This window comes from Chiloscyllium plagiosum, unplaced genomic scaffold (genome assembly GCF_037043375.1).
Source record: "Chiloscyllium plagiosum isolate Xiang-an unplaced genomic scaffold, Cpla_swu_hap1 HiC_scaffold_31, whole genome shotgun sequence".
NCBI classification, from domain to species: domain Eukaryota; kingdom Metazoa; phylum Chordata; class Chondrichthyes; order Orectolobiformes; family Hemiscylliidae; genus Chiloscyllium; species Chiloscyllium plagiosum.
The window spans coordinates 28,398,156-28,419,263 of NW_028270169.1; the positions used below are offsets into that span (position 1 = coordinate 28,398,156).

Sequence of the window (21,108 nt, forward strand, 5' to 3'; positions counted from 1 at the left end):
ATATGCCACGTAGACTTGAAATTCCCCTCCCTAGAGAAAAGACACTTGCCATTCTCCTTATCTATACCCCTCATTATTTTATAAAACTCTATATGATCACCTCTCAACGCTCCATTGAAAAAAGTCCCAACTTATCCAGCCTCTCCTTATAACTCATATCCTGCATTCCTGGCAGCATCCTAGTAATCTCTTCTGGACTCTCTCCAGCTTTATATCCTTCCTATTACAGGGTGACCAGAACTGGACACAATACTCCAGAAGAGGTCTCACCAATGTTCTGTTCAACCTCTACGCAATGTCCCAACTCTGATACTGAGCAATGTTTTCACATCCACTGGGGATTCCTAGTTAATACTCAAGAGGAGTATTGGCATTGTTTATTTTTTATTTTTATCTTTCCAAGCCCAGAGAATTTGAGGTCAATAGCAGCACCTCTACCACTTGTATTGTGTCTGAATTTGCTAACTCAGTCAATAAGAGATGTGTATCCATTTGCCTTCGAAACCTCCAGATCAGCTTGTGTAAATATCACACTGAGGGGTTGGAAAAGATCATCACTCCTTTCCTAATCTGTCAATCTCATGTTCAAAATATATCTCAGTGATCTCAGGTTGACAAGAGGTGCAAAACGCATCAATTGTCACAATATTTTCTCTCATTTACATATAGGATGAATAGAAGTCCAATTATCCTCCCAACTCCATCAGTTAAGCACAGATCAGCGTCTGATAATGTGATTCACACTGAGAATCTTTGTTCTCAGGTACCTGTCAATCAGAATTAAACCCAAGAGAGAACAGTAGAGACCAGAATCTTGATGACAAGATAATAAAAAAACTAAATAACTATCAATACGAGGAAGAACATTTCCTGCTGCTCATCTATTTTTAGTATCTATCATGAAAAACTGATTTACAAAACTGACCAAATGCTGACTCAATGATTCGCTTTGCATAAAGATGTGTCATCCAGGAATGTGATTAAGCAGAATTGAATTTGTGGGTCTCATGTCCCATGGATTTACTCAATTACTTTGAGGGTCAGTAAAAAATATCAATGCTTTATTATCTTAGAGGTTTCCTCTGCTCATCTGGGAGATTGGATTGGTTAGATACAGCTTATGACATAGTCTACAGATGAAAAATGGTTTCCATTTGCTTGCCTTACTAGTTATTTGAGCAATGGTGTTAAAAGCTCTGCAAAGCTTGTTCAATACATGACTATCTCAGGACACTAATGCATTGGTAGGCAGGAATAAAGGGGAGCATGCTAGCAGACAGGACAGGTACAGTTTAGGAAAGTACAACTGTGACATGTTTCTAGTATTCAGACCAACTGAAAGTAAGGTTCATACAAGATTCATTTAGTGGGAGTGACATTTTACCAATATTTAAAGATTAGTAAACTGTCAAAGACGTTTACATGTCTAACCCATTTCCCACTCCCTTTTTGAGTGTCAACATTTCTCTTGGCATTATTTCTTAGCTGTTTCTTATCGCTTTAACCTTAGCATTCCGTGTTTACTCATTTAGTTGACTTTTATTCCACTTGGTATTGCTGGTTGAATAATTTACCCTCACTGAGGCAAATGTACTATAATTAAATATAAATGGTGGAATGAGATGATCCATCACTTACACAAAAGGGCAAAAGGAACAGTTTTACAAGGAGGAGTTAAAAATGTAAAGGACCATAAGACATTCAGTCTCAGAGCAATTGTCAGGCTTAAAATCCAATTAGAAAACATCATGGTAATTTTTATCCTTCAATAGTATGGCTGCTCTCACAATCTTGCAGCAAGGTGATCCAATGGAGACTATAGCATCCTCATAATAGTCCTGTGATCATCTTCCACATGTAATGGGGTAGGGTTAGCGACACAGACAAAGAGAAAACACAAGGTCCACATTGCTGAAGTTCTACTTCCACCTACTTTTCTAGTTATTGATTTCAGATTGGAGTCTGTGTTAAAAACTATTTCTCAATTAAGACTTTTTGAAATCAAGCTGAACTGCATGATTATTGCCCTGACCACAGGTCACAACCCCAAAGTGCTGTGGACATTTTAATCCTTTAATTCCCGAACGTATTTTATTTAAAAGAAGTGGAGGAGCCGGTGTTGGACTTGGGGTAGACAAAGTTAAAAATCATACAACACCAGATTATAGTCCAACAGGTTTATTTTGAAGCACTAACTTTCGGAGTTTTTGGAGGACAGCTACCTGATGAAGGAGCAGCGCTCCGAAAGCTAGTGCTTCCAAATTAACCTGTCAGACTAAAACCTGGTGCTGTGTGATTTTTGACTTAATTTTAAAGAAGACTGCTATAGAGATAAAATAACAAGGAGCTATAAAATTTTCTCTGTGTGGGACTGATGGAATATAACACCTAAGGGTGTCAAAGAAACTTCAAATGGGCTGAGCTGTGATCTCTTGCAACTATAAAGATAAAGAGGGGCTGACAATCCCAGAATCAACAACTGATGATTATGGTCCAAACTGCAAACACATTTGGTCTTTTTCACTTTGAGGAATGCACTAGGATGGAGGTTTAAAAGGCAGTCCAACTGCACTGGATTGGACCAGTCGGACTGAATGCTCTCATGTATACCAGCTTGTGTTCAAGTGTTAGTGTGCTGCAAAGATCACAGTCAAAGAACTGTCCCCTAGTTACGCAGTAAAGATTATTTTCATCATTCCACATGCCACAAACTAGTTAAAGGAGGAATCAGGACAAACGAATTTCCATCAGCCTAAAAATCAAGAATCTTAAAAGTCATCTGTTCAATTGCTAACATTAGCACTGCTGATCCAACCCAATTATTCTCATAGCATTGTCTTATGTGCTTTTCACAAATACTTAAGATACTGATACATATAACCTTTTTTTTCACTTTTGACTTGTTGGACTGAGCTCTTATTTTAAATCTGTGTGCGTATGTACAACATTACAAATTCTTCTCCTGTGTGTGTGTACTACATTACGAATTCTCCTCCTGTGTGTGCGCGTGTGTGTGCATTTATACTACATTACTAATTATTTTCCTGTGTGTGTCTGTGTCTGTATGTGTGTATATACTACATTACCAATTTTTCTCCTCTGTGTGTGTGTGTGTGTGTGTGTATACATGCGCGTGTGTAGTACATTACTAATTCTCCTTGCCTTTAGTAAGTAATAAACTCTGTCTTTGTTAACTCAAGAATGTCTGGGTAAATTGGCTCCTTTTAATGCACAAATTCATTTTGTCTGGAAAAAGAGTTTCCACAAGGGAAGGGATGCTGTTTTTGAAAAAAAGCAAACCAAAGGGATGGGTGCAACAAGAAGCTTTGAGGTATCCCTTCTGGAACAGTAATGAATGAGTTGCAATATTATAGTGGAGATTCAGTATGCACTTATTCTACATGTATCTGATGGAGTTAATGGGAAACCATACTGGGGATACTCTAGGACAGGAGCGGATTTCTCCTGTCAAATGGGTTATTAGGAAGGGTGTAAGGCTCTAATTGCAATTTATGCAAGCAACAGGTACACACTTGATGATGCTAATGTTTGTAAATATTGGGTTAGACAGCATTCTGTGCTCATTTTTGCTAACTGTAGTATTTCTTCTGCAGTCTTAAAAAAGTAGATCTAATCTATTTAAAATTAGAAATGGCCTGGTGATAAATCATTACAAGTCATTGGTGCCAAATAGAGCAATTTATTTTGTAAAATGACTGGTCTGTAAAGTACTTTTATAATATAAGATTATGTTAGAAAGGCTAATTGAACTTGTCCCCAATGGTTTTACACCATCCTCTGGTTGATTTATTGGTCCAGATGAATTGTGGTATGATGTGCGCTATAATATTATGAGATGAGGCCTGGAATTTGCAATAGGAAAGTAAAAATAAATGTAAAAACCTAAGTAGCTTTTCTATCATTACCAAAGCAGATTAAATAGAGCATAATTGGAGAGACTTTGTTAAACATAAATCTGGGAGGAAGGCCAAAGCATAGCAACTTCATTCGACTAAGTGTGTATCCAAGAAGAACTGTGATATACAAACCATATCATTGATGTTGGAATGAACTGCTTATTCCAAACACCTTTTGTATAACTGACAGGTATCTTGTTTCAAAATAAATTGACACAAGTGCACAGATTATAAATATTATGTATATATATGTTACTTAGATACAGAACATCCATTTGGTGCAATTAGTAGTGAGGTTGCAAATAGGTTAAGGTTGCTCTAGTCTTGAGTTGCAAGCAATCTGCTCCAAGCTCATTTAAGGTTTTGCTTCTGCTTGCCCTTGAGACGATGGCAGAAATAAATGTTTCCTAAATGGGCTTTTGTGTCCATTTCTAGAGAAGATGTTACGACTCAAAGCGCAATTTGTTTATGTGTACAGAGCAAAGACTTGAAATTAAAATACATTGAAGTAATTGTGTCAATTCTGCTTATGGCCACAAAATGGCAGCATTGCAGTCAACAAGGGGCTGCAAGACAAAAATCTGTAATAAACAAATTAGAACCATAGATTCCCTACAGAGTGGAAGCTGGACATTCAGCTCATTAAGTCCACGCTGACATCTCACCCGGACCCACCCACCCCCCCACTCCCCAACACCATCCCTGTAACCCTGTATTTTCCGCTGCCAATCCACTTAAACTGCACACCTTTGAACTGTTGGAGGAAACCGGAGCATCCGAAGGAAACCCACACAGACAAGAGGAGAATGTGCAAACTCCACACAGACAGTCGCCCAAGGCTGGAATTGATTAGGGCAAATCACAAGTACATTGCCTACCAAAAGGTTGTTATCATATCATCTATTTCTTTGTGTTTGATTGAGAAATAAAGAAATAGACAATCGGCACAAACCCTAAGCTTCACGTGTGTTCGTCTGCGAAGCCATTTCTCCCGTGGACTTGATTCATTGCACGTGGATGAATCCTTGCTGTCGTGCTCCTTTATATTCACACTTTCATACCTCATTACCTGTAATTGGAAAAGCTTCAGCTATAAATACACCAGCCTCGCCAAAAACACATTGATTCAGAGCAATCTCTAATATAGTACACATTACTTATAGTTCTTTTAAGAGAAACCATAAAAATAACTACTTCAGTATGCTTTCGTAGTAAGCATAAATGATAGCCAGATAGGCACGGAGCAGACAATGTATCTTTTACTGAAAAAAAGCCTTAAAACAGCTTTAATTAATCCAGTTCCAATTTTCCGAGTCAAATTTATTAAATTATGTTAAAATTTGCAACTAAGAATCCCTTTCCATGAAGACAGTGGAATTTGAATAATGGAATTTATTCAAGGCCAACTTAGATAGATAGTTGGCAAACAAGGCTTACATGGGAGGAAACACAAAAGTGGAATTGTAACCACAACGAATTCAGTGATCTGATTGTATAGCAGAGTAGGATCAAAGGGCCACATGGCCTACACCTAAGTCCAGTGTTCCTAAGGCAAGCACAGCATTAATGCAATTGCACAGTTTGTTAGCACAGACACCATTAACATGCAGCATGTTAGTATAAATCTTTGATAGCTCATATCATAAAACAAGTCACAAATGCTTTAAAAGTGTATGATGAACAGTTTATTTTTCATAAATCAATTAAATGATTACTCTATTCCAGTACCATTTTTAATGACACTAACTCAATGATTACAGAGTGGCTGATCATTATGTCATTACAGCAGACCTTCATGACCTTTATGTAGAAGGTGTCCTGTGTCAGTATTGCTGTCACCCACTCTAACCTGCCACACTTTAGGTCTGACCCTGCTTTCATTATCAAACCTGCTGACCAAGGTGGTGCTCTTGTCAAGAACTGCACCTTACAGAGGCTGAGTGCCAACTTTCACAAATGTCTTCCCGTCTCCACGAGCACCATGACTCCATAATTGAACATCAAGCTGCTCTTCCAGGGCTGCCAATGTTTTCATCTCCTCTGGGAATCATACCTCCACAGCCTTCCACCTCATAATTCCCCATTCTCTCATACAGCCCGCTGCTCCATCCTTTCCAAACTCGACAAACAGGACTGCCCTGGCTGACCCAGCGTTTCAGTCTGTTCCTTCCTAACTGAACTTACATCTTTCTATTTTGATTCTATTTATTCTCCCTTAAACCGGCCTCCTCACACCTACATTCATGATTCTCCTGATGCTTCACATCAGTTTCACAAATTTCATTTTCTGGCCTCAGTCATTTGCTCTTCACTATGGGCATGCAATCTTTCTACTGTATTCATCACTCACAATATGGTTTCCCTTACAATAGGAGGAGAAAGTGAGGACTGCAGATACTGGAGATCAGAGCTGAAAATGTGTTGCTGGAAAAGCGCAGCAGGTCAGGCAGCATCCAAGGAACAGGAGAATCGACGTTTTGGGCATAAGCCCTTCTTCAGGAATTCCCTTACAATACCAAGGCCAAGCACAGACTGGATGTCTATTTTGTGAGACAAACTCTGTTCTGTTCACATGTATGACCCCACCTTTTCAGTAACTTGTTATTTCATGACACCATCTTGCTTTTATGTTAATGTTTCTGCCCTGGGCTTGCTGTAGCGCTCCAGCAAAACCCAATGCAAGCTACAGAAACACCACCTCATTTTCCGTTAGGCACTTTATGGCCTTTAGGACTCAACATTAAGTTCAACAACTTCAGACCATGAACGCTATCCTCCGTTTGATTACTTCTGCCCCCTACAAACATCCCATTCCTCTGCTGCTGTTTCCTGTTTGAAATAACTCCATAAAGGATGGTATCCCTTCACCAAGTCACCACCGGACTCACAACATCAACTCTATTTCTCCGACTACAAATGCTGCCAGACCTGCTGAGTTTCTCCAGCACTTCCTGCGGTTTCCATTACGCCTGTTCCCTGGTTGCCTCTGACCAACCATTTTCAAGCACCTAAACTGGCACACTCTCTGTTGTACCAACTTTCTCCTGGTTTGCACCTTGTTACATTCATTCTTTAAGATTTACCAGCTTACCAGAGAGTAATTGGAAACAGAACTTAAGCTAATTTTCTCCACCTTAAACATAACGGCACCATAGAAAGTTTTAGATTAGACTAGGTTCCCTATAGTATGGAAACAGGCCCTTCGGCCCAACAAGTCCACACTGAAAATCCGGAGAGTAACCCACCCAGACCCATTCCCCTACCCTATAGTTCCCTCTGACTAATGCACCTAACACAATTATTGGGACAATTTAGCATGGCCAATTCACTTGACCTGCACATCTTTGGATAGAGAGAGGAAACCAAGCACTCAGAGGAAACCCACACAGACGCAGGGAGAATGTGCAAACTTCACACAGAAAGTTGCCCGAGGTGAGAATTGAACTGGCGCTGTGAGGCAGCAGTGCTGAACACTGAGCCACTGTGCTGCCCATAAGTTGAATGCAGAAAAGATACAGGCCAGGACTAAGAGGTCAGTGGTACGATGGGGTTGGTTAGAAGTGGTTTCTGCAGTCTAAGGTTAGCTCCCGGATTGAGTGGAAGTATAACCGATCTAGGGAAGTAGCCATGCTTGGATGAAGATTAACTCAGAGTTGAACTCTGAAGGTGATGATTAGGCTGTGACTGGGCAGACTTGGGTGTGGAACTGACTCATTGAATCAGAATTCCTACAATTTGGAAGCAGGCCATTCGGCCTATCGAGTCCACACCAACCCTCCTAACAGCATTCCACACACACCCACCACCCTACCCTACCCCTGTAACCTTGCATTTCTCATGCCTAACCCAACTAGCCTGGACATCCCTGGACACTATGAGCAATTTGCCATGGCCAATCCACCTAGCCTGCATAACTTTGCACTGTTGGAGGAAACCCACACAAACAGGGGGAGAATGTGCAAACTCCACATAGACAGTTGCCCGAGGCTGGAGTTGAACCCAGGTCCCTGGCACTGTGAGACAGCAGTGCTAACCATTGAGCCACCATGCTGTCCTAACTCAGGAATGGGTTGTTGCTGTATGTAATCAGAAGTAGCTGCTGGTTGACAGGATCACTGTTAACAGAGACAGATGAGAAGATATTGGCAACAACCAATAAAAAAAACTCAAAGCCAATATCTGAAGAGGTTTGACAATCATATAATTCCTGCAGACCAATAAGATTGCACCATAGGGTTGAACTCCCATTCATTTTCCTTTGTAGGTCACTCCAAGTTGACAAGTGGACAAACCAAGTGAATAAACAAAAAAAAAACCGTGTGAAATTGCAGAGGAATGTTATGCCATATTCATTTTTCACCCAAGACCAGCATCTTTCTTTTAAAATGTACCAGGTTGATGAATGTCACAAGAATGCTTTTGTTATCAACACCATGTATGAAAAATTATTCCCAGTAATTAGTATTCTAGAACATCTATTCACATTATCAGTGTTTAAAATGACAAGATTAGCACGTTTATAACAAGCTGATACAATATAAATAACAAAATATTCCTCTTAATTCAAGCTCTTTGATGTATTCTGCCAGAACAGTATTCATAATTTTCCTGAACTATTACAAAAAGCCTCTTGGAAATGACACAGCCACATTTATAAATCTCGACTGACAGAAAGCTGCAGAGAAAGTGCTAATTCAAAGTTAATTTTAGGCGTACAATGCAGTCCCAGTTTAATACCTGTCATCAGGTTACAGATCTTTTGTTAAATGATTATAGCCAACTCATTAACAATCATTTGTTGTTACACTCCATGGCTATAATAGTCATGAAGTAGAACTTCAGCAGGAAGGATGTCGACAGACATGCTTCATTCATTTTTATTTGCATATAGCCAGGGTGACTGTTTCCCTTCATCCACCAAGCTGATTGGTTGAGATCGGCCCCAGCTCGCTGCAAGAAAATCAATGGAAATTAAAACTGGCAGACAAAGGGGCCACAACGACAAGTCATTGATCTGAAATATTAACTGTTTCTCTCTCCTCAGATATGGCCTGAACTGTTGAGCCATTTCCTGCATCTTTTGCTTTGCCTTTATTGACCATAAGGATAGATCTGTGTGTCAGAATATACTTGTTACATACAGTACAGCACAAAAAGGCCTTTCGGCCTAACAGGTGCCAGCCTGTGTTAGTGCTTCATGAACCTCTTCCTCTTCCTCTTCTTCTTCAGCCGTTCTCTCCATCCCATTCTTCCTTGTGTTCACCTTATATGTATCAACCTCAATCCATTCAAATTCCTCTTGTGGTAGTGACTTTTTCATTCTAATCATTCCCTATTTAAAGAACTTTTGCCCAGACTCCCAATTGGATTCATCAGTCATTACCTTGTATTGATGGCTCGCAGTTTTATGCTCTCACAATTAGGTACTATCTCTGTACCTACTCGGCCAAGACCTTTAACAATCTGGAAGATCTCTGTCAGATCAATCCTCAGGTTTATATTTTGTCTTATAAGTGTGTGTCATAATGACAAATGACAGGTTATCTTACAATACTTTATCTCAATACATTTCACTTTGTGGAAGGACATCCACTAATGGGGACTCTAATTTACATCAACAACTGATAATCCTTTTTTATTCCCATAACAGCTGTGTTCTATTTATGTTGTACAAAGTAATGCATTACTTGGAGGACTTTTGGGGTGCAATGGTAATGTCCCTCCACCTGGACCAACATACCCGTGTTCAAGTCCCGCCTGCTCCAGAGATGTATCACTGAGCAGGTTAGTTAGAGAAAAACAGATTAATGCATTACTCAGGAGGTGAACTAAGTTCCTATACTGTGTCAGCTTCAATCTGACGTTTGAGCATTGGCTTCTCAAGCTCATACCAGCTCCACGTCAATGTGAGTGACAGGACACTACAAGTATTACAACATTCTGTACATACAATGCTACTACTTGAAATAAATATAAGAGTAAATTTTGTGAGACAAGTTTAGGTAATAAGGCACATCAATGTCCAGAGCAGCAGATGTAACACAACAAGACTACTTCTGACCTTTGCAAACTTCACTCTAAAATATTATTTACTAGCCAATTTCAAAGAGCCCTGACTATTCTTAACAAGAAATAATCTGTGAGAGTTACCTGCCGTAGAACAAATGCCAACACATCAGTTGATTCCCAGTAGCTTGCGTGGAACAAGTGTGGTAGAGCCACAGTTGGGAAAGCTGTTAATGTATCAGGACAATACAGTGCATAGTCTATCCTCTTTGTCCCCCACCATTTTGTAGTGACTGTGGATGACAAATAAATATTTTCTTCTGTAAAATACATCATATTAGCTCAATTCAACTCCATTGAAACAATAATTAAGTGTTTTGATTATTCTTAAGCAGACATGTTGAAACAAGCCATTTACAGAATGTAAGATGCAAATCCTATTACATAACTGGCTGTTCTGGGCGTCATGTCATACATGGCTACACTATCAAATGATTTCGAGACAAACAAATCAAACATTTGTATATCTTTGTGACACGATCAGACCTTTTGCCTTCACCTTGTTATGAGGAGGAACCTGTATAAACAATAGCCATCCACTAAAGCAAGGTATTTCAATTAGAAATAAAAATGGAAAGTGCTGGAGAGATTCAGCAGGCCTGACTGTGGGGAAAGAGTCCAGTGACTCTTCTTCAGAACTGAAAAAAGGTGGAAACATTGTAGATCATATCAACCTACCTTTGTGATTCTTTGGATGCCTTACCTAAAGTCAACAATTTCCAGTTTCCTGGCATTAAAGGCCTCCTCTTCCTTGTGGATATGCAATCTCTCCACGCCTTCACCCAATTAGGGGGATCTCAGGGCTCTCTGCTTCTTCTCTGAACAGAGGCTGAACAGTCCTCATCCATCCTGACACTAGCCTGCCTGGCTGGGCTTGTTCTCCCTTTCAACAATTTCCCCTTTAACTTGTCTCACTTCCTCCAAATAAAAGGCATGGTCATTGGTCCCAACAACAGCCTTAATTATACCCCTTTTTTGTGCGTTTGTCAAACATCCCTTATTCCAGTTGTACTTGAGCCCTTTCCCAAAAGCTGTTCTGCAAATGCATTGATGACTGTATTGCTGCTACTTCCTGCTCTTGTCTGGAACTGGAAAAATTCAAAGGATTTGCTGCTATTTTCCATCTTTCACTCACCTTCATCTGATCCCTCTCTGACTCGACACTTCCCTTCCTTGATTTCTTTGTTTCCATTTCTAAGGACGGGCTGACTATCATCATTCGTTACAAGTCCAACCAATCCTAAATCCTGATTCCTGACTCCATTCTATTCTCCTAGTTTCTCCATCACATTTATTCCAATGTTGCTGTCTTCCACAATGGCACGCCTAACATTTTTTTTTGTTATTATTCATTTTTGTGGGATGTGGTTGGGGCTTTGCCTTTCCCTAGTTGCCCTTAAGAAGATGGTGATGAGCTGCCTTCATGAAATGCTGCAGTCCACCAGCTGACCCACAATGCCATTAGGGAGTCTCCCTTTTTCCTCTCACAAGGAATCCTCTCACTGTATTGGTCAGAGTTCTTAGTTCTCAGGACTAATTTCCTGCCCTTCCACTTTCATCCCCTCCCCTCCTTCCCAGAAACCTGAATGGCTTCTTTTGTCCTCACCTTCCATTGCACAGCCTCTTCATTCTAAGGATCATCTGTCTTCATTCCTGTTACCTTCACAAGGATACCAACGAAATACATATCCTCCCCTCCCCTTCCATGTTAGTACTTCTTAGAGGCACCATGGTCCACTCTTCCATCACTGTCAACACTTCAATGCCTTCCTTCCCCAACCTATGACATCTTCCCATGCAATCATATAAAGAGCAACACTTACCTCTTTACTATCTCCTTCATCATTATCCAAGGCCCCATGCACTCCTTCCAGTTGAAACAGCAAATCAGTTTTTGTTCAGACTATTTTACTGCTAACAATGTAGTCCTCCTTTACATTGAGTGAGGCCAAACACAGACAGGGTGACTGCTTTGCAGAACACTTCTGCTCAGTTCACAAATACAAACCCGACCTTTCTAGTCGCTCGCCATTTCAATCCAATGTCTTGTTCTTGAGTTCACCTTTTATTTCCTAGGCTTGCTGCAGTATTCTGGTGAAGTCCAATGCAAGCTAAAGGAAAGCCACCTCATTTTCCCATCAATGTGTTCAACAACAACTTCAAACCCTGAACTTAATTCTCCATTTTGATTAATGGGGATGCAGGAGCAGGAGGACATGGTGTTAATGTGCACTGATCATTGAAGGTGGAAGGATAGGTAGAGAGAGTAGTAAATAGAAGATACAATATCATCAACATTATTAAGGATGAATAATCCTAATAATGCAGAAGATAAAGTTTGAAAACACATACCAACAGATTCGAGACTAGCTTCTTCCCTGCTGTTATCAGACCAATGAACAGACCTCTCATGTATTAGAATTAATATATATTACTCAACAACTTCTCTGCAGCATGGTATTTTGCGTTCTGTTCTATTACCCTGATGTACTTATGTAAGGTATGATTTGCCTGGATAGCATGCAAAATGATACTTGTCACTCGATACATGTGTGACAATAATCGAATCAAATCAAATCAAATATTCATTGGGATACCGAGTACAAAAGCGAGGAGTATATATTGAACTTGCATAACATACTTGTTAGGCCTCTGTTGGGGAATTGTGTACACTTCTGGGTGCCATGTTATAGGAAGAGTGCGAACATATTGGAAAGAGTGTAGAAACGATTTACACAAATGGTTCAAGGGATGAGAAACTTAAGTTATGAGGATAGTTTGAAGAAGATGGGATTGTTCTTCTTGGAGAGAAGAAGGTGAGTCAAGGGTCATCAGAACTCAACATGTTAACTCTGCTTCTTCCCAAAGATATTGCTGGAACTGACATGAGGAAAAACTTTTCTCCCTCAGTGAGTAATTCGGTTATGGAATGCACTGCCTGGAAGTGTGATGGATGCACGTTCAATCGGGGTATTCAAGATGATTGTTTGGATAAAAATAATGTGAAAGGTTATAGGGAATTGGCACTAGGCAATGTTGCTCATTTGAAGAGCTGGTGCAGTCACAATTGGCTGAATTGCCACCTTTGGATAGTACGGTGGCTCAGTGGTTAGCAGTGCTGCGACATAGTGCCAGGGACCCAGTTTCCAGCCTTCGGTGAGTATCTGTGTGGAGTTTGCAGATTTCCTCCAAGTGCTCTGGTTTTCTCCCATAATCCAAAGATGTGCAGGTGAGATGGATGGGACATGGGAACTTCAGGGTTACAGGGCATCTGGGTGGGCTTGATGGGCCAAATGGTTTGCTTCCACACGTAGGAATTCTATGATTCTGCACTGTAACACTCTGTGATTCTTCAACGAAAACTAAAACATAATCTATCAAGCCACGCTCTTGACTGGGGTCTGTGTTGTTCAATTATAACATCTGCAGGGCCGCATTGAAGAGAAAGCTCACTGTTTAAAATCAGAGCACTAAGAGTGATTCCAGACACAAATTTAAAACGGGACCATGATTGATAGATAAACTCTGGTAAGAAGGAAATTAATTTTCATGAAATGAGCTCAGAATAGGAATGTGTAAACATAGGAACGATAAAGTTTAGTGATTGAATTGATGTCAAAAAATTATCATTTTATATCTCCCAGAGCAATACTGGCATGGTATATAGATACATCTTGTCCAATGAGGTCATAATACTAACAGATGTTAACAAATCTATTTTTGCTAAAAATAATTGCAAGGTGGTTGGAACATGTAAGGACATTAAGTATATGCCACGTACTGTCTTGGGAGGTGGGGCTAGTGTCCGCAATAGGGATGAGGCTGAAGGTTATTTCAATCAATCTCCAGAACAGTCAAACTGTGCAGATAAACGGCTGCCATTGTTATTAAACCACTACATAAATATTTCAACTTTATATAATGCTTTAACCATTTTACTGAATGTTCCATTTCAAAACAAACTGACATATCTATGGGTGAAGAGGATTAGCTAGCTGCCTTCGTGAATTTAGATTACAAACACTGTTTGGCCTTCAAGTCATTTGTAGCCATTTCTTGAACACCACCCCACTGCCTTAAAATCACCTGAGAATCAATTCTGTTTCTAATAGTCAACAGACAGCGTCTTTTTTTTATAAGGGGTGGTGGTAATTTTATCAACCTCAGTCCCAGATCCTGTCTGATTTTACTTTATAATGAGTTGCATAGTGATTGTCCCATCTGACACTGTCAGTTTGCCATCATGGGGCTAGGCTCAAATTAACCAACAATTTTCTCTCCTTCCTTTCTGAAACCATTTACTTTGCAGACTTTCAATCTTCACAGTTGCTTTCCGTTGCATGCCTCGCTCAATCATTGTTCATGTGTAAGCCCCAACAGTGCGTGTCTCTAGGATATAAAAATATCACTATTATACCTCTCTTCGCTCAATTGGCCAAATAAATGCCAGGGGTGGTCAATGGATGGCCATAATGATCCTGACATATTTTCAACCAAAGTACCCAGGCCAGATGTTCCAATATTGACCCCTCTGGACCATGGAGAGTTATTGGCCCCTTGACTTCTATAAAAGATTGCCTGAGTGCAGTCCTTCCCCACTCCTCAAACTTTCTGTCCATTTAAAATAGTGGATGTTCTAGTGACTTGGTTATAGTCACGTGATCCTTCTCTCCTGATTTTCAGTATTTGCCTCATCTTGGCAATATTTTACACTTAGATGGTAAGACCAAAAACCTATCCCAATCTCTTCAATGAAATCATTGCTAAATCTGGCTACTAAAAAAAATTGTACCATCAAAGTATGGTATGTGGGGACTACCCAAGAGGGAATGGCACAATAACACATTCCACTTATATATCATGTTTAACACAGCACGATATCCACACTTTGACAGAAGATCGATCCAACAAAACTTGAAGCAAAATGACTTACAAAAATGTTAGGGAAGATGGCCAAAAGCTTAATTGAAGAGTTAGGTTTTACTAAACATTTAAATGGAGGATGGATAGGTTGAGAGGCAGAGAAAAAGCTTAGGCCAAGAATTTGAGGGTTAGGAAGTAATAAGGTGAAGGCAAAGATAGAGGGATATCCAACAATAGAAGGATAAAAATCGGGGATGCCAGAATTAGAGGGGTGCAGAAATATTGGGGAGAGTACAGAAATATGGAGAGGAAACAAGGCCATGTTAGGATTTGCTCAGAAGGATGAGAATTTTAGAAATGAAGCATTCATTTCATAGAAATGAAGTCTCCTGGACCAGGAGTCAACAATAGGTCAGGTTTGGCTAGCGCAAGTTAACATATGGCAGTGGTGATTTGAATGGACTTAAATTCAAGTACAGTCAAAGATGAGAATTGGAGCGGAGTACATTGAAATAGTCAAGTTAAAAAACAAATGGTTGAAGGGATCATCATCAGAATACTTGAGGCAGGGGCAGAGACAAAATTTGTTATAGAAGTGGAAGCAAGCAATCTTGGTGATGGAGTTCTCATGTGGTTGAAGCCATCTTTAATACACCATCAACATTGTAAACAGAGATTTTGATTCCATCAAAGTTATAGCTTTAGCATTGCCTATATTTAGTTGGAGGAATTTTCATCTTGTTCAGTTCCAGAATTCTGGATGTCAAACAAGTAGATCGAAAAGTCAGAAATAATGGAGGGGGTCAAGAGATATGGGGTTGAAATAGAAGGGTATGTTGTCAGTGCATATGTTTTTTTTTCCTTAATTGAAGAATACTTGAATCTGGCATTTTTAAGTCCGCAGCAAAGAATGAAGTACCAGCCTTTCAATTTAAACATTTTAAATACATTTAAAAATAAATTAGATTATATGATTCATGCAATATGGGTTGAGGTCACTGATGCTGATTTGAAAAACTGAATAAGTTGATCAAGGTAATCAAATAACTGTGAGTTATTAACATACTCCTCAGTAAAGACACATCAGTATCCCCAGTTAGTTAAGGAAGTGGTATCTTTTTGTTTATTTTATTAACCAACTTGCTTTTAATGGAATTACTAGAAATGTAAGAACACAAGTTTGAGGTAGACCTGCTGCATGAGTATGACTCTCTCGGCAAAATACTGACTGAATCTTGTCTCCAGTCTGGTCACTTTAATGCAAAATAATAGAGAGGTGACTCAGAGAAGAGTCATGAAAATGACCCCTAACATCTCAGAAGTGAGTTGAGAGAAAAGACAGGAGAAATTGAGATTTTCAAACATGTAAAGAGATGGTTAGAATTACTTTATATATCTTTCTGAAGTCATGTTATTAAAAGGGTAAATCTGTAATACTATTTTGAACCAAATGTGACACTTGGTCAAGAGGACAAGCTAATTAAAGACAAATTTAGCACTGATGTTGGGAAGTTCTTGGTACAAAGGGACAACTGGACATGAAATAGACATAAGGGTAAAGACTAAGACAAAAGGCTCTGAATCACTTAAAAACAATTCGATGTTACAATTGAGAGACGTTCTGGACGTATGAGGTGAAATGGGGTAAATTGTCTTCCTCATCTTTGTCTATTTTTTGATGATGTGATTAATATTGCCAATTAAGTTCAATTTTGTCCAAATAGATTTAAACACCATCTCAAAGACACCATGAATATGAGTTAAGTGTAATGGGCGCAGGGCTTCCTCAGCTAAAGATGCTAATTTGCTGATGAGTGAGTCATGAAAGAAGTATGAATATTCAGATCCAATGCTGCTATATAAAGACTAAAGAAATGCTGATTAAATTGCCTGCTGTAGGGAGAAATGCTGTGAAAAGTCCAATTACAGCACATTACTGACCGTTGAAAATGAATTACATTCCCCATACTTATAAAACATTAATTACAATGTTCATTAAAAAGGAATAAACAGCAACATTTCTAGCAGCAAGCTGAACATTGCACAGACAAAAACAACATAAAAAGACAGGAAGAACATTAATAGTCTTTTTCCTTCCTCCTTCTGTATCTTTCGGTTTTATTAGCACAAACACGGAATATTCTGCCCTAATGACCCTTTTACATGGAATCTCCAACCAAGCATTATTCAAACCTGCAGCCTCATATTACTGCTGAGAAGTCTATAGAAAGGCAAAAACAGAAGTATTTGTGTTTTAGAGTCCATACAAATCCACAGGGGAAAAAACAGACATATTAAACGAAGAATTTGGGGGCTGAATATTGCAATACATTAACAGTATTGATTTGTTATAATGGTAAGTAATGATGCAATAATGTGTGACTGTGATCTTTTACAGAGCACAGACACTGCTTTGCATTCCTAACAATCAGTGATCTGCATCTTCTGTACTTTGTCATTCTGATCATGTGCCAGAGCTAGACTTCCCAGATGTAAAGAACAGGTTGAAAGGAATCAATCTCATTTTTTCCATCATCCATGATTTTAATGGAATTTCAGGAGAATTGTAGTTCCACAGAATATCACAGGACAGGAAGAGACCATTTAACCCATTGAGTTTGCACTGGCTTCTATGAAGAGCAATCCAATCAGTCCCACCCCTGTGCTCTTTCCCTATATTCCTGCACCTTTTTCTCCAAGTATTTATCTTTGGAAAATGAATTTGTATCCACCAACTCAGCATGTTAATCACTTGATGCACAACAAGGTTTTTCCATATGTTACATCTGGTTCTTTTGGTTTAAATCTGTGCCCTCTAGTTCCCCCTTTTTTTTAAAGCAGTCGCTGTTGCTTCCCATTTTTAATATTATTTTCCAACCCATGACAGTTGGTTTTTAACCCGTGCTTTCTATTTGCTGATTGTTAATTCCCAACAGTTTAATTATGATGTGTTCCTGTTCTTTGCATGTGAGAGTTTGCATGCAAGTGTGATATAAAATTTGCAGGAAGTAAAGAAGATGCACCAGTAAGTGAAAATAATTGCTTTAGATGCAACACATTGAGTGAATTTTCTTGTCATTATTCAATTGAATAATATTCATACTAAATAGAAATTTATTTGGTAAAGGAAAAGTAAATTAGCTGAAAATTCAGCAGAGCCATAGTTGACAGATTAATATGTTCACTTAATTGGTTCAAATTGCTCTTTCATAAAAGAGCAACTGTACACTGATGTACAGTCCTAATCGGTTAGTAATGAACAGGAAATCAATTGCCACATTTTTAAAGCTACAAGCCATAGATGGCCATCCAGCTACCAATTGTAGGAAAATGCTGAAATCAGATTTTGTAAAGCAAGGTCTTAAAATAAGATCCCTGATAGTGGAGGCATTAAAAGTGTGTATTCACATTTGATTACAAAGCACTCGAAAACACCAACTTGTGTGTTTTAACTTCTTTTTTCCGTGCACTATTAGCTCTGTGTTTGGAACATGCACATTCTGTCCAAATGTCAGGGAATGTTTCTCATGCTATGTCCACGATTCTGACTTCATTGGTTTTGTAAAACAGAGTGTCTTATCATATTCGGGTACTGAAGTCAGAGGCTACAATAGCAGTGATACGATTATAAATATGGCAATATTTCTAAGTGTATAAAACTCTTTCCAGAATTAAATGCTGCACATCTATCATGTTTTGCTAACAATGTAACGATATTACAGGCCCACTCATCCCTTCTTACCTAAGGATTAAACAGATAAATTCAGGTTTGGTCTTAGCTAATAGATTTGACTGTGACAACTTAGTTTGCAATCGACCTGTGTTAAAGGCTACGTTTTAAGAAATATATATTTGCATTTTATAGAATGGCGCCCATATCGTCTGGAGGGCTCAGTGTCTTAATCTTATAAGTCTTACAATAATTTTAAAATGCAATCCCTGGTGTTACATAAGAAAATGGCAGCCAATTTGTGCACAGCACAATCCCATGATCACAATGAAATAAGGAGCAAGTTGATCTGTTTGGATGGAGTGACTGAGGAAGAAAAAATGAGAGGAAAGATACTGGGAGAATTTTCGTTTCCATCTTACCTAGTATCCATTATGATGATCTGAACCAGCTTTCAATTTGAGAAATTAGCACAAAGGGTTCATGAGAAACGTGCATCCAAATTTGGAGGTTTGAGGTCAGCCTGGAGTTGGACTTCCAAAGGCAGCTCAGCTTTCAAAAGGATAAAATTTTAGGCCCCTACCTTGTCAGCATATTCCAAGAATAAAGGTTGGAAAACATGGAAATACCACAGATGTGGGTACTACTGAATCAATAATTAACACTGGAGTGGCCACTGGTTAAATAGATTCCTGGGTTGGAATCTTTCATTGGTGCCCAAAGATTTGCCTGCCGACTGGAAATCTGACACGAGACTCCTGCTGCACTTCTCAGGAAGGTGTCCCAGATCTTCTACCAGATCGAGGGCACTGGTGGGCTTCCCTCTGGAATTTGGCCCACAAGAGGGCAGAGCTCCTGTCTGGCAGGATTTGTCAACAAACTAGAGGCTGGCAGCTTCTACAGGAAGCCCCTGACTGCTGCTGGGGAAGCAAGCCAGGGATCTAAGGCTCCAGGAGCTAGTTTAATAATTTAAGAGCATGGTTGCAGGAGTATGGGTCACAAGCAGAGGGGAGTAACGGGCTGAAAAAAATGACAGGGATTCAGTTCTCATTGAGTGGCCTCTTGCCCTGCATCTAGTCAGGTACAAGGTTCCAGGCACCCACAGCTCTGGATGATAAGCAGTGCACACACTTCATGCTTTTGCTTAAGGACCTCAATTGGCAATGAGGCAGGAAGGACCCTGCTATTAGAAAGTTAATTCAGTGGTGGCAGTTACACCATCACCTTGCCTAATGAAATGCTTTGTCCACCTCCTACCTCTCCTCTTCTGAGACAAGAGGATTCCGTTCTTGGTGTACGTTAGGTAGAAATCCAAAAGAATCCAGGTTGGATCGTTTACTTACTGCTCGCAATATTGGTTGCGAAGATACTCTCGGAAGATCCTGACATTTCGCTGGTAATGCTCGTTTGACTGCCTCTCCGTATCCCTCGTTGCAATTGCGTCAGTAGAGTGTGAGGAGATGTGGGGGCATTAGAAGTTTCCAGAAAGAGAGATGCATGTCTCTGCAAGAGGTCAGCTGTGGGTGTAAAACAGAACAATAACATGCATGACGTCCTCCTGAATAAAATCCTGCTTGCTTTTAAGAGCTAAAGGGAAATTTTTCCATTCATTATTCTCAGTTTCATGGGTTGTACAGCTTAACATCACCAATGGTTGGATAGCATATGTTGACTTGCTAGGCTACTTCTGTACAAGAAGTACTTGTACAGTAACCTTAAAAAGACAGCACAGATTAAATACAGCTTCATCTTTGTTGTGAAATCTTCCCAACCATGTTCAAGACATAACATTGACGCAGATCTGCTGATGTGAACAAAAAGGTTTGTATCAAGAAGGATATTATTCTGAGTCCACCTTTTCATTCACATTAAATAATGGAGGATAATGTGCACATTTGTCCGTCAATTCATTGGGCGCTAATCAGGATGGGGATGATAATCAATGGGTGACTCTCTTTCACAGAGAAAGAAAGATTCCTAGTTACTCCCATGTTCTAAAACAGGCTGTTTCAGCTTTGCACCATTAAGTGGAAATTAACTGCAGCAAGCTACCAATTTTCATTGCAATTATTAAACTTTCCCTGGTCCGTGGAATGTTCACTTTCACCCAAAGGATATAAGTTTTGGAAAATTATCTTTTCTGGCTAATTTCACATTAACATTGCAGCATATTAGAACTGTAGCTCTACAAACGCGAACTGTGGTTAATATGAAAATGAAGGCACCAGCGCAGATTCAAACCTTCTGGAATTTCAATGCTGTATGCAAATTCGTCTTGCGAAAATATGCCAGCATTTATAAACTGTTAATCAATTAAGAGAACATTGGAGAAAATGCTTCACCTAAGGGTTCTGTTTCTTTTGTTTTTGGTAAATGGAATTCTGATTCCCGTTAATTGTTTAGACATTCTAAAAATGGCTGTAGTACAAACTATTTCCTTCCTTTGGCATGTAAGGTTCTAAAGATTTGATGTTAATCTAAACAAAAGAGAAACAACAGGCAGTTTGGTAAAATATAAATTACACAGTTTGATTTTTAATTCAATTTATATGCAAGTTATCTGAGTAATTTATTTTCTGCCATATTCATTTT

The 21,108-nt window shown here is 39.3% G+C and overlaps 1 protein-coding gene across 2 annotated transcripts in view; it reads right to left on the minus strand.

Annotated features, from left to right (window-relative positions):
* Positions 1-21,108, minus strand: part of LOC122564039 (membrane-associated phosphatidylinositol transfer protein 3) — a 440,972-nt gene that overhangs the window by 31,677 nt on the left and 388,187 nt on the right. For both annotated transcript variants that reach the window (XM_087977378.1, XM_043718505.2), the window contains 3 exons: positions 19,860-20,033; positions 10,068-10,216; positions 4,870-4,986 (listed from right to left, as the gene is read on the minus strand). In XM_087977378.1, coding sequence (XP_087833504.1) covers positions 4,870-4,986; positions 10,068-10,216; positions 19,860-20,033 — 440 coding nt within the window. The remainder of the gene's footprint in view (positions 1-4,869; positions 4,987-10,067; positions 10,217-19,859; positions 20,034-21,108) is intronic.